Source organism: Oncorhynchus mykiss, chromosome 20, assembly GCF_057628025.1.
Source record: "Oncorhynchus mykiss isolate SJ-2025 chromosome 20, ASM5762802v1, whole genome shotgun sequence".
In the NCBI taxonomy this organism is placed as follows: Eukaryota; Metazoa; Chordata; class Actinopteri; order Salmoniformes; family Salmonidae; genus Oncorhynchus; species Oncorhynchus mykiss.
The window spans coordinates 6,990,286-7,005,297 of record NC_143041.1 but is presented as its reverse complement, the minus strand read 5'-3'; the positions used below and the strand labels follow the sequence as shown (position 1 = coordinate 7,005,297).

The 15,012-nt window shown below is 44.4% G+C and overlaps 1 protein-coding gene across 3 annotated transcripts in view; it reads left to right on the top strand.

The window, feature by feature from the left end:
* Positions 1–15,012, top strand: part of sdk2b (sidekick cell adhesion molecule 2b) — a 468,680-nt gene that overhangs the window by 437,809 nt on the left and 15,859 nt on the right. The window contains exons 38-44 of one of the 3 annotated variants that reach the window (XM_090212049.1): positions 266–403; positions 907–1,113; positions 1,324–1,449; positions 2,558–2,722; positions 3,003–3,143; positions 4,223–4,361; positions 12,294–12,426. In XM_090212049.1, the coding sequence (XP_090068175.1) occupies positions 266–403; positions 907–1,113; positions 1,324–1,449; positions 2,558–2,722; positions 3,003–3,143; positions 4,223–4,361; positions 12,294–12,426 (1,049 nt within the window). Of the gene's footprint in view, positions 1–265; positions 404–906; positions 1,114–1,323; positions 1,450–2,557; positions 2,723–3,002; positions 3,144–4,198; positions 4,362–12,293; positions 12,436–15,012 lie in introns of all 3 variants that reach the window. The other 2 variants (XM_090212048.1, XM_090212047.1) reach the window with 2 other exon arrangements.

Here is a 15,012-nt window from a genome sequence, read left to right as displayed (position 1 = left end):
AAAATCGAGAGCATCCATCACATGCACACAGAGGCCTGGGTTCAGAGGCTGAGACAATAAAAAGGGCTTTGGCTAATGCGAGCCGGAAAGGGTCATAGAAGCAGAAGCCTGTCTCTTGTTTCTGTAGTGTGAGGTAGCTTGATGTACAACTACACCCCCTGGACGCTAGTCTATCACAGGGCCATCCTAATGTACACAATCCAAAATATAACTGTACATTCCTCTGACCCCCTAACCTCTGACCTGTGTGTCCTCTGACCTCCAGCCCCCAGTGCTCCCAGCTTCATCCACTTCAGTGAGCTGACCACTACTTCAGTCAACGTGTCCTGGGGTGAGCCCACCTACCCCAACGGCATCCTGGAGGGCTACCGGCTGGTCTACGAGCCCTGCACCCCTGTGGACGGTAAGACACCCCCCTCAACCTGTCCGACGCATCCCACCTCACATCTGACAACTCACAATTAATGCCCATCTCTGAGGATGCATTCCAAATTACACCCAATTCCTATGTAGTCCACTACTTTTGACCAGGGCCCTGTGGGACCTATGGGCCCTTATCTAAAGTAGTGCCCTATATAGGGGAATAGAGTGTCATTTGGGACACATCCTGAGTCTCTCTCACTGTATAAGGGTAGGCTAAACATCAACATACCTAATAACTACATTGAAAAACTATATTTTTCCATTGCTGAGTGAGTGGTGGCCATTATTTCATTTGTTGACGCCAAATAGCATGCTGAATCAGTTGATAATGTTGCTATGTTAACCCTTTTCATTCATTTCCCATGTATGTCCCAACAACTGTTGGAGTGTGCCTGTGTCTGTATGTGTGTCAGTGTGTGTGTGTGTGTGTAATACCCAGTCCCTGGGTATTAGCCCCACTCTAAATGTGGTGTGTTTGTCTAGAGTCTACCGTGGCCTGTGCCGACTGTCTTCACTCCCCCTCCCCCCCAGGCGTCAGTAAGATAGTGACGGTGGACGTCAAAGGGGCCCCGTTCTGGATGAAGATCAAGGATCTGGCTGACGGGGTGACCTACAACTTCAGGATCCGGGCCAAGACGTTCACCTATGGGCCTGAGGTGGAGGCTAACATCACCATGGGGCCTGGGGAAGGTTCGTCTACCTCTAGCTGAGGCCCATATCCTGACTTGCAATATGCACACTTAACTCAACCTTCTTAATTGACATCAATGAATGATTTACAAATGCCAGAGTGTGCGGATCTCAAGTTAAGCTTAGGCCCTGAATGTGCCCTAATAATTTGAAGGTATATTGAGGTTGCCTGACCCTACAACCTTTCTCTAACCTTTGACCACCATGCAGGAGCCCCCGGCCCCCCTGGAGAGCCCTTCATCTCTCGCTACGGCTCAGCTCTGACCATCCACTGGGCTAACGGTGACCCCGGGAGGTCGCCTATCACACGCTACGTCATCGAGGCTAGACCCTCAGGTATAGACACCCAACACGTGACATACTGGACTGGACTCCACTTGCTTGACTTATTCTTTTTAGCTTCTAGTGGAGCAAAGGGCCTCAACGGTACATCTCCAGCGAACTATGTTCTGGACAGTTTTCATTTCTGGAGCTGGTGGACATATTGGATACTTCCAGATGGATCCACAGTTCACAATCCTTTCCAATCATGCAATCTGTTAACCCAGCTTGGTACTTGCTTCGACAGGAATAATATGATTTAGAATAGGGTGTCAATATGGTCCCAACAAACGGTGATGTTTACTCACTATTCTCTTAATGGAGTATTGATTGGGGTGCAGCGGAGCTTGAGCTGTAACGTCAGGTTTCGCCTGTGATTGACAGCTGTACAGTGGGAATAGAGGAATGATGGATGGAGGCACATCGAGAGAGATGGATTACACCACTGGTGACTTGAGGAATGGGTGGATGGGAGTAGCGGGCACTGAGCCCCGCTACTGATGTTAAGAAAGTATCATGCAGATTCACTTGGTAGCATACCGAGTGAGCCTGTCCCTAACCACATCAGTAGGACTACTCAGCTGTCCATATTACTAGTTACTATGGCACAGTTTTTCCTTGTCAGGAAAATACTCCTGGCGCTACGACAGATTAACTTTACCCTTCATATCGTCACTACGTCACTAGTGACATGAACTTTAAATGAACTCTGGTGTTGGCTGATGTTCTTGAGCACTCCATAAACGTCAAACTCCTAGGACGATGTATGGTTATTAGCACTTAGCCCTTATGGATTCTGGCAGCCATTACAAAAGCACACATGAAACATCCCATAATATTCCATCTTGTGAATCGTACCTACTGTCTTTTTATACGGTTGTATACCTCTCAAAGACAAGAGAGCATTATGGGAGATTTACAATATATGAATTGCATGATGTTTATATGGTTTGAATTACCTTGGATATAGCCAGATTATGTTTTACACTAACATATAGGCTTTTAAATTGGCTTTTCTATCGATTATATAATGACTACTTTCAGTCTCGTTTACCTCAGTTTTTTCATGTTTGATTACAACTCATCCAAAAACCTTCTTCTACTTCTTCTACTCTGCCAACAGATGAAGGCTTGTGGGATATCTTGATCAAGGACATCCCAAAGGAAGTGACATCATACACCTTCAACATGGACATTCTGAAGCAAGGGGTTAGTTATGACTTCCGGGTCATTGGTGTGAACGACTACGGCTACGGATCTCCTAGTCCACCCTCAGCCTCCATATCTGGTGAGTTATTTCATATATCTATGTCCCAAATGTCACCCTATTCCCTTGTGCACTGCTTTTGACCAGGGTCCATAGGGGGGACATTTGGGACACAATGATAATTGAGCGTTGGGTTTTCATGTTAATCAATGACAAAATCTTACCTAGTTTTATAGAATTTAAGAATAATCAGTGTAACAGAAAATATATGGTTTTCAGAAGCGACCTTTTTCGTCAGTGCTCCCTGCTCTGTCCTTGTGTTTAGTCCAGTTGTTATATTGCCTGTGTTCTTCTCCTCCAGCCAAAAAGGTAGCACCGTTCTATGAGGAGTGGTGGTTCCTTGTGGTGGTGGCTCTCGTGGGACTCATCTTCATCCTTCTACTGGTCTTCATCCTTATCATCAGAGGACAGAGCAAGAAGTACGCCAAGAAGTCTGAATCAGGTGAGAGGTCGAGCGGAAGACATGATCAGCATCCTATTACTAGACAACAAGGTCTTTGTTATGTTGCTTTTTATCTCAAAGATTCTGTATTTCTATTCTACAGTGGTCTACTTCTGGCATATAGCCTACGGGGGGGAGTAAAGGGGAGAGAGAGGGAGAAGTGGTGGATAGAGAGAGAGACAGGGAGAAATGAGAGAAAGAGACAGTGATCTGTAGAGGAGGAGCATAGTAGGGGGCCTATCTAGTTGTGCAGTCTGCTCCTCTCTGACATCAGCAGGTATTTCCTCTGCCTCAGCACTTCTCTCTGCAGTGTGGCGCTGCCAGTGCCAGGCTGCCAGGCTGGGGCAACCCACGGGTCTGAAACACAAGAGGTCCTTTCTTCTCTTCTCTCCCTTCTCTCTCGTCTCTCGCTTCCCTCCCTTCTCTGCTCTCTAACACAGAGATACTCTCACATGCCCCCTGTAACCCCCCTCATGGAATACTGGACTGGTGCAAGTTTACAAACCAGCTCGTTATAGTGACTAAATGTTTGCAGAACGGCAGCTTTGCCGCCAGATGCCCTTGGAGGGGTCTGCTGTGTAAGGGGGGTAGTATATGTTTGGACCCTTGGAATCTATGTTTAGATGCCTGGCTAAACTCACCTAATATACTGGTGATGACATCATTGTGGTATTTCCAGTCACTCTAGTTTCTATAGAACTCAGCAGTAACAGTAGTAGTGGTAGAGTACATAACATAGCATATGCATAACATCCATTCATGAGCCATCTTCTTGTGTTTCTATAGAACTCAAAGTGTGTGTCCCAAATGGCACTCTATTCCATATGTAGTGCACTACTTTTGATCAGGACCCATAGGGTGCCATTTGGGACACAATCATACATTAGTAACAGTACTAAAGCTGATCCACCCCCTAAAAATGTTTTTTTTTTTAAACAGTACTAGAGTGGGCTACTGTACATGACATACATAATACAACATCCCTGCATCCTCTTCACAGCATCACTAACCCCCACCTGCCTGTTCGTCCATCCCTCTGGCCTGTGGTCACACAGTGTCTCCCTATGTGTGTTCATCAGGGAACAACTCTAACTGTAATGCCCTGACCCATGGAGATATGGTCAGCCTGGACGAGGGACGCTTCCCCGCCCTCGAACTCAACAACCGCCGGCTGTCCGTCAAGAACTCTTTCTGCCGTAAGAACGGCGTCTACACCAGGTCAGTAACTAGTATGCTAGCTGTTCTAGTAGACTTCCAGGCATTGCGCTAACGCTAGTTAGCTATGGTTCGCAAAACTACCTTCAACTACCTTCAAACTGCACGCAAACATGAAAATGGTATCCATGAGTTCATCTGACTTATTGTCAAAATCCCATTAAATTGACTGGTTTGAATATGTTTATGGTACTGTATAGATACAGAATACTAATGATTATGGTTCTGTGTTTGTCATTATTGAGGAACACTATGACCTCATGCCTTGAGAAGTCCAACTGAGGCTGATGGCTGGATGGAAAGGACTTTATGCTGTGATGGATTGGAATGGATACTCCTATAAATCTCTGTTTCCACTGTAAAACAGTACACACAGAGAACTGCTGCTTTTTCTAATGAGGCAGTATATTACAGACCTGGGTTCAAGTACTATTTAAAATCTTTCAAAAACATTAAGCATTTGCTTTAGCTTGCCTAGTTTGCCAGATGGGCAGGATCTGTACTTGTGTGACTATTCTATTGGTTCCATTGCACCAGGCAAGCTCAATCAAGCCAAGCAAAAGTATATGAAATGATTTTTAAATAGTATTTGAACCCAGGTCTGGAATATTCCACTGTCCACAGCTTAACTGTTGATGAGTTCATTACCTTGTCTCTGTTAATCTCATTGTCTGGCACCTTGGACCAGTGATCTGAATGGCAACTGACCAAACTCACCAGGAGGGACTGAATATGGATTGAGTCACTGTTATAAACCCATGACCCTTTATTTTCCATTATATGATCACCCCAGTTGCAAAGCTGCTGTTAATTTACCAAAGTTACCAGAAATGTCTATAATTTTGGTAATTGATGGTAATTTTTACTTGGAAAGCATTCAAAAATAGTTTTTTTTTTAAAGAATATATATATATATATATATATATATGGATATCTGTGTCCATGAGTTTCTAGTGGACAGACCAACCATATGGTTCAAGAGAAAATAGACAAATTCATTTAAAAAGCATCTAATCAACAATGGTATTGATATTAACTCTGCAACTCTTCCAACTATCGACTTTTTTCACAATTGCCATCAGTTTGGCGCCAAAACATTTACATCAAAGACATAGTAACATAGTCAAAAAAGGGTTTAATAAAATATATAAAGGATAATTTCATGCTGAAACCCTCATATTAAACACCAATGGTATTCACTAATCTCGTGGTTTATATTTAGGATCATGTTTTACAGCTTTGTCAGTATTCTAAAATCATCTTATTTGATTATTTGCTGTATTTTACATGTGATAAGGCCCCACAGAGGGCCAGAGATAATTAAAGACACCTGTGACCATCTGAAGTACCCAACAAGGTACAAGTTACCAAAATCCTGGTAGTTTACTGGTAATGTTAGAAAGTTTCCAGCAGTAATATACCCTCCCTTTGCAACCGTACCCAGTGTGTACCCATATTGCCTTGCCATATTATGAGTGATCCCAACATTGCCACTATTGAAATTTGTCTTTTCACTGTTTCTTTCTGTGTTTTATCAGTACGTTAGGAATGACCACCACATTGCAGGCTCTGTGTGGAGTGTGTAATTGTGTGTGTAGCATTGCCAGCGCGATGGTATTAGGTTAGAGGAGATAGTATTAAGATGAGTGTGACTGACTGACTGTGAGCATCCCAAGTAGAGCACTAAATAGGGAATAGGGCTCCATTTGGGACTGACGGCGAGCGAGCTCACAACAACCAGCTGGAGAGCCAGGTGCCCTCTGCTCCGATGCTCTGATGCTCTGATGCTGTGCCCGGGGGAATTAGCCCTGTCCTTGATCCCCGGGAGGTGTGTGTGTGTTTGCCCTTGGGAAAGGATCAAAGGTGCCCTGGCCTTTGAGGAGCAGCCAGCTAGCCAAGTGAGAGGAGGGTTGAGAAGAATGGTGAGAAGAAGGAGTGAGAGGAGGGGTGAGAGGAGGAATGCTCAGATGTACCTCTGCTATCTTTGAACTCCCCATAGCTGAGGTGTAAGGAAGGGAATAACTGGTAATTGTCCTCTCGAGCTGCTAGATGTTTTTTTACCATTCGGCCATCAGATTTGCCACCAATGCTCCTTATAGAACACTCTATGCTCCTCTGTAAACTGGTCATCTCTGTATACCCATTGCAAGACCCACTGGTTGATGCTTATTTATAAAACCCTCTTAGGCCTCACTCCCTCCTATCTGAGATATCTACTGCAGCCCTCATCCTTCACATACAACACCAGTCAGATTCTGTTAAAGGTCCCCAAAACACACACATCCCTGGGTCGCTCCTCTTTTCAGTTCGCTGCAGCTAACGACTGGAATGAGCTGCAACAAACACATAAACTGGACAGTTTTATCTCAATCTCTTCATTCAAAGGCTCGATCATGGACACTCTTACTGACAGTTGTGGCTGCTTTGCGTGATGTATTGTTGTCTCTACCTTTTTGCCCTCTGTTCTGTTGTCTGTGCCCAATAATGTTTGTACCATGTTTTGTGCTGCTACCATGTTGGGCTGCTGCCATGTTGTGTTGCTACCATGTTGTTGTCATGTTGTGTTGCTACCATGCTGTGTTGTCATGTGTTGCTGCCTTGCTATGATGTTGTTTTAGGTTCCTCTTTGTGTAGTGTTGTCTCTCTTGTCGTGATGTGTGTTTTGTCCTATATATATATTTTTTTAACATTTTTAATCCCAGCCCCCATCTCCGTAGGAGGCCTTTTGCCTTTTGGTCGGCCGTCATTGTAAATAAGAATTTGTTCTTAATTGACTTGCCTAGTTTAATAAAGGATAAATAATGTTCATTTATTTTGGTGGTTTACGAGAGGGTAAAGAGTGTGCTACTACCCCTCTCTACATTTGAGAACTGTTAAATATTTCACACCTCACTCACTCAACAGTGGATGAGCGTCTGAGTGATGGGGGAAGAGAGAGAGAGAGGGAGGGAGGGAGGGAGGGAGGGAGGGAGGGAGGAGTGGGCCTGTTGAGCAGAGCTTCCTCTGAATTGTTAAACAGGCAGTTTATCATAATCTCCCACAGGGCCGACAATAACATTTCTTCACATTCACTCCTTAACCCTGTCTGCTCATAGCAGGGCTATCCCAGCCATGACTAATCTTGTGGAACTAGTCCTTTCTCACAGAAGAGACTATTGTGGAACCAGCCCAATGTGTATCTGCATCTTGTTGTAACATCTAGTGCGTGAGATTAGCCCAGGACCAATAAGCAATTTGAATTAGTAGTGGAGATTTGTATAGATCTACTGCAGAGGGGAGAATGTGATGGGACAAAGTTACAGGTTTGTCATTGAGAGTTTGTGTTGACATTTTATTACACAGTGAACTTCTTTTTATCTAAATGATGAAGGGAGACTTGTCTTGTCTATGTCAGTCTGGGGACTTTAAGGTCAACAGCAGACAGCCATCAGACTTGGGCCGGGCTGGGATAGGCTCTGATCCAACAGCAGACAGACATCAGACTTGGGCCGGGCTGGGATAGGTTCTGATCCAACAGCAGACAGACATCAGACTTTGGGCCGGGCTGGGATAGGTTCTGATCCAACAGCAGACAGACATCAGACTTGGGCCGGGCTGGGATAGGTTCTGATCCAACAGCAGACAGACATCAGACTTGGGCCGGGCTGGGATAGGTTCTGATCCAACAGCAGACAGATATCAGACTTGGGCTGGGATAGGTTCTGATCCAACAGCAGACAGACATCAGACTTGGGCCGGGCTGGGATAGGTTCTGATCCAACAGCGGACAGATATCAGACTTGGGCCGGGCTGGGATAGGCTCTGATCCAACAGCAAATGGACAGCAGACTTGCTCAGCAATTCCTCCAACGGCTCCAGGAAGATGGATGTTAGCGTTGTCCAGGTTCCAGACAGCTGGGATGTGACAGGGGAGACTTGAGCTAGCTCAACATGATCCGGACCTTATCTGGAGGAGCAAGGAGAATGTTGCAACTTATGTTGCAACTTGTATCGCTTATCAAGCGGTGCAGTCCTTCATTAGTGACTGTGTGTCCTCCTCTATCTAACAGGGCTGTCAGCAAGGTCACAGTGTTGGAGGTTATAGGATCAAGGATCTACTAACAGCCATTTATGGGCCAAAATTAAAGGTCATGAACTCCCCTTTCTGAAAAGTACTTTTACTCTCATGGCTAACTACCAGGAAGTTTGAAAAGACAGGCTGAGTTGGCGGGAGCTTATGTTCATGACAGCTCTTGTTAAACAACTTGGAGGCAGTGAGCGGTGTTGGAGTAAAATCATCTCAAGCAAATTTGGTGATACACAAAGCAACTCAAACAACATGGAAATTGCACGAATTATATCCTTTTTTTAAATGATTTTTTATATACATTTCACATTTTGCATGTCTCTTGTGATGCAGTTCACAGCAGCACTGACGGATGTGTTGACTTGACAACTGCCTCAGAGTTTTCAATGACCCTTCCCCCCTTTTGTTCCATGCTGGCTGAAGACCTAGCTAGCTAGTAACACCAGACACAGATGAAAGAGATGAAAGAGTAAACATTGAAGTATCTTTACCATAGATGAATGGGGTAAACTTGTAATTATATTTGCTGACAACTTAGTCAGATATTGGAGAGTAGAGTATCTAGCTATATAAACCACAACCCTCTGCAAACACGCCTTCTGTGATGTTGGTTATAAGGCTGTACTTATTTAAATTAGGGAAGAGATTATATCTTGTTACCGTTGGTGTATTCCAATGAGAGTTAAGGTGATGTCACCTTGTCCCCTTAATAATGAATGCAAGTGTTTGACATGCGGGAGGAGACCAGTAACTTTATGATCAAACTTTATCAATGTAGAAGCAACAGTCATTTTATATACTTTGATCTGGTTTCCTTCAAATATCATTCAATTTCAAGAAAAACATTATTTGGACTGTTCATGACCTTTAACTTATAGAAAATGTCAATAATACATGAATAGATTTCCATTGTGCTCATTTCACTCCTGTATCCAAGTGTATTAAATGTAATCTTGTTACAAATTATTAACAGTATTAGATGGAATTGAATTGCAGCTCTCTCCGTGATTTCTCCAAAGGGTTGGGATTTAGTTCAAATTTGTTAGCACCACGCTCGTGATTACCCCCCTCCCCCCTCCCCACGCGCACACACACACACACACACACACACACAATGTGTCAATTACAGAGCCCCTGATACAGAAGGACAAAAAATAAATAAATGTACATTGCTTTTCCGGGAGGGGGGGGGGCTCCCCAATTGTCAAATGTTGGGGAATAAGAGATTTGAAAGTCTAGGTTTCAAAGTTTGGTTTTGGGAATGCAATCAACCTCTAAACAAAATATTTGTGGAATAAATACTTATGCAAAATAAGGTTGATTTTGGACTGTAAAACTGAACAGTTTGGTGTGGCCTGAGGGAGAGAGAGAGACAGACAGCGAGGGAGAGAGAGAGTGAGAGAGGCTGTCCCGGCCAAACCAACCAGGGCCAGTCAACAAAAACAGATGTCTGATTGTTTAACAGGCTTAGGGACAGAGGGAGGACAATGTGGAGGAATTTATGCAGAACGCAAAGCCATCTTTTTTTCACCGAATTTTAAGAAGAACCCTTGAGTGTTTTGAGAGAGCTGTTCTGAGGGCACCACTTGTGGGTGTTGTGAGGTCTCTCTCTCTCCCCTTCTCGCTCTCATAACAAGCATTCTCAATACCCTCCCCTTGACCCTATCCACTACACTTATTCACTCACTCCACTGCTCATAAAGATCCCTCACTCCATACTCATAAATTGTGCCCTTGTAAACCTCCACTCCACACTTATCTATGAATAGAGAGGTTTTTAAAGTGTCACCCATGCTCCTTGAAACATGGCTGTTGACTCGTACATGGATTCATTTGGATGATAACTTTTACAAGAGAGCGAACAATAACCCAACCTACACATCCTGAGCCTTCCTATGTGAGACTGCATGGGGATTTCTGCCTATGCAGTGAGCTCCTCCACTCCATAAGGGTTCAATTCATGAGTTGGTCACAAGGCTAACTGTGCCTGCCATTGCAGCCCACAGTGTTTAATCAGAAGAGATGATTCATACTGAATGCAGGCAGGCTGGGATCTAATGGCTGTCCCATGATCCTGATAATAAACAACCCCACCATACCCCCCTGCCCCCTACCCACCACTACCCAAACAAAAAGTGAATGTAGTGTCTCCATCAGATATTAGAGGGAACAGTATTTTTATCCCTTGAAAGTAGACTATTAGTGTTAAGTGCCTGGAGACAGTTCAGTATATTTCACTGATCATCAGTGTGTATCCTTCAACTGTTTCCCTGGTTCCTTTCATGCAGTTTCTCTGTGCCATGTCACTCTGATGTGTGAACAGGATTTTTTTTGTGATTTAATACAAGTTGCTTAAGAGGATGGAACTTTCTGTTTCCAAAACGCTATATATCAATTTTCAGAAATGTTGGTAAATTAGCTGGTATTGTTTAAAAACTTATGAAAGAGATTGGTGTGTTTTTTCACTATCTAATCATGGCATGGGGTTATTCTATGACAGCATGTATTTGTTTAAAATCGATTACTTGATGGTTTCATTTTACGGTATATATATATAATATATATATGGTGGAAAATAAGTATTTGGTCAATAACAAAAGTTTATCTCAATACTTTGTTATATACCCTTTGTTGGCAATGACAGAGGTCAAACGTTTTCTGTAAGTCTTCACAAGGTTTTCACACACTGTTGCTGGTATTTTGGCCCATTCCTCCATGCAGATCTCCTCTAGAGCAGTGATGTTTTGGGGCTGTTGCTGGGCAACACGGACTTTCAACTCCATCCAAAGATTTTCTATGGGGTTGAGATCTGGAGACTGGCTAGGCCACTCCAGGACCTTGAAATGCTTCTTACGAAGCCACTCCTTCGTTGCCCGGGTGGTGTGTTTGGGATCATTGTTATGCTTCACAGTAGGTATGGTGTTCTTTGGATGCAACTCAGCATTCTTTGTCCTCCAAACACAACGAGTTGAGTTTTTACCAAAAATATCTATTTTGGTTTCATCTGACCATATGACATTCTCCCAATCTTCTTCTGGATCATCCATTGCTCTCTAGCAAACTTCAGACGGGCCTGGACATGTACTGGCTTAAGCAGGGGGACACGTCTGGCACTGCAGGATTTGAGTCCCTGGCGGCGTAGTGTGTTACTGATGGTAGGCTTTGTTACTTTGGTCCCAGCTCTCTGCAGGTCATTCACTAGGTCCCCCCGTGTGGTTCTGGGATTTTTGCTCACCGTTCTTGTGATCATTTTGACCCCACGGGGTGAGATCTTGCGTGGAGCCCCAGATCAAGGGAGATTATCAGTGGTCTTGTATGTCTTCCATTTCCTAATAATTGCTCCCACAGTTGATTTCTTCAAACCAAGCTGCTTACCTATTGCAGATTCAGTCTTCCCAGGCTGGTGCAGGTCTACAATTTTGTTTCTGGTGTCCTTTGACAGCTCTTTGGTCTTGGCCATAGTGGAGTTTGGAGTGTGACTGTTTGAGGTTGTGGACAGGTGTCTTTTATACTGATAACAAGTTCAAACAGGTGCCATTAATACAGGTAACGAGTGGAGGACAGAGGAGCCACTTAAAGAAGAAGTTACAGATCTGTGAGAGCCAGAACTCTTGCTTGTTTGTAGGTGACAAAATACTTATTTTCCACCATAATTTGCAAATAAATTCATTAAAAATCCTACAATGTGATTTTCTGGATTTTTTTTCCTCATTTTGTCTGTCATAGTTGAAGTGTACCTATGATGAAAATTACAGGCCTCTCTCATCTTTTTAAGTGGGAGAACTTGCACAATTGGTGGCTGACTAAATACTTTTTTGCCCCACGGTGTATATATATATATATATATAAATATGGTCCTGTCTCCTCAGGTCTCCTCCTCGGCCCAGCCCAGGCAGTCTAAACTACTCTGATGAGGATTTAAGCACCACCAAGTACAACGATCTGATCCCAGCTGAGACCAGCAGCCTGACCGAGAAACCATCTGAGATATCAGACTCTCAGGTACCAACAGTATGTACTACTACTCTTAACGTCTCCCATCTCACTGTCTGTCACACTGTCTGTCTGTCAATATATTGAATCCCTCTGCACCTCACCTTCACATTGATGCTATGCCCCTAGATGTGGATCTAGGGGTGGGGCATCAGAATTTCCCCCACTAATGGTTAAGATTAGGCCTGGGGGAGGAGCAGCTATATCCTAGATTTGTACCTAGAGGAAACAGCACGCCGGAGTGATTGGCTCAGTGCATTATCCAGGCGCCTGGTTGTGATCTAATGTAACCTTGTCTGTGAGCACACTCAGGGCATTGATAGGTTTGGATGTGAAATGTGTCCCATGTCTCTCCTGGTCTCTATGGGGCTGTCAGTCTGAGCTGGAGGCAGGTTCTGGGAGTAGGGCCAGTGGCCAGTGCCCAGCGCTGGTGGTGGTCGGAATCAAGCACAGAGGATGCACATGCACACATACACACACAGACTGGAGTGTCGGCTGCGTTCTCAGGCCCAGACTGGATTCCTTCCACAGCCCTGTCCTCGTCTTGGGCAACCGTTACCCATAATGCCCTTCAATACCGGTCCCAGTCTGCTGTTGGCATCTGCTGAATCAGAGGGACAGACAGGGCTGGGGCCCAATGAACAGCTTTCATCAATGGACTGGATGTCTCTCTCGCTTCCTCTCTCTCATCTTTCTCTCTCTCTCTGCTTCTCCTCTCTCTCTTTATCTCACTCTCTCTTTATCTCCCTCTCTCTTTATCCCTCAGATCTCAAATTACATTTTTATCTCGCTTTTCATTTTGATCTTTTTCCTGGCTGGCTCGTTTTCCCCTGTGTCTATACTGATCCCCTTGTTGCTGTTTTTGTTCACGCTCTTTCCCACCTGTACTCTGCTCTTGTAGTTTTATGAAAACCCTGTGGTCGGTAGTCTGGTTTTGATGGCAGTCAGATGAAAGTGACTGGGAAGCGGTTCTAAATTCCCCTGGTATCAGCCTTCCTTCTATGTTTTCTTTCATCTTGGAATTTTTTACTCTAGCTTTCCCAAATGATCTAGGATTCTATTCCCTATATAGTGCACTCCTTTTGACCAGAGCTCTATGTAGTAGTGCACTATAAAGAGAATAGGTTGCCATTTGGGATTCCGTTTCTACGAAATCCATTCCAGTGTGAATTCCAAAGAGCCAGAAGTCTCTCTCCACCTTATCAAGAGCTTAGCTTCTTTCACATCAATGGAGAAATCTCCCACCCAATGAACTGCTACGGACAGGATCTTTCCCTACAACCAAAACATCCTCCAATGTGAGCCATTTTTACATGTCATCATCGGGCTGACATATCTACTGTTCCACACCCCTGTATTGTCAAACAAGTTCAAATACAGTAGCCATATCTAGCCCTCCAGCCCTCCAACAACCCCTGCCACCACCCCAGACTTAAGGGGGCCAGACAGGAGTCACATTTGATGGGATTGGAGAGCCTGTTCCTCTTAGCCCCGCGGTTCCCCTGCCATCCCCTCTGACAGCATATCATCACCCAGATGACCAGGAATGTGATGCTCCTTTTGAAGTTTTATTGAGCGGATAACTCCAGGCCATCAGCTTACACACACACACACACACACAAACACAGACGCACACACACACACGCACACACACACACACACACACACACACACACACACACACACACACACACACACACACACACACACACACACACACAACCCCAGGCTATCAGCTCTGTTCAGTGTTGGGTTGGGGTTGGGGCTGTCTCCATTGAGCCCTATGGGCCTCCAGTGGCAGGTATAAGTTGGCTATTGTCTTCTTCTTAAGAAGGGATTTGGAAGAAGAAGAAGTTAATGTGGGGTTGTCGTGGCAACCAGGCCACCACAACTGTGCCTGGACTGTCTGCAGGTAGACAAGACAAACAGTCTCCAGAAGCCAGGAGACCGTGTTGACTTAGGCGGTTTGTTCAGTCAAGTGTCACCGTCTCTCTGTGTGTTTGTGTGTGTGACACTCTGGATAGAGACCAGCGGTAGAGAATGGAATGAGCTCATCTCTGAGGCGATGGGAGATGGTTTGAAGATAAGGGTTGCATCCCAAATGGCACCCTATTCCTTTTGTAGTGCCTTATTGCCCCATTTCAAAAGTAGTGCACTATAGAGGGAATAGAGTGCCATTTGGAACTCAGCCAGTGTGATGCTTCATCATGGGAGAGGAAAGAAAATATCTGTGTGTTCTCCACCCATAGACGTTGTGTGTTACTGGAGCTGAGACATAGACACCACATTGAAAAACGTCTGCTGTGTTATGATTGTCTCCCATAACAACGCAGATGATTGTTTTGACTACTCCGAGGGTTCGTCTGTAGCATTATTAAAATGCTATTAAGTCATATGATGTCACTTCCTGGAACCAAACAAAAATAGAATAGGATGTGAGTATGCTAGAGTCACTAAAACATAAAAAGATAGAGAAAGATTATATTAATTAAATGCAGTTTTGTGTCTTCTCACTTTTGTTTTGTATTTCACTTGCTTTGGCAATGTAAACACGTTTCCATGCCAATAACGCCCCTTTGAATTAAATTGAGAGAG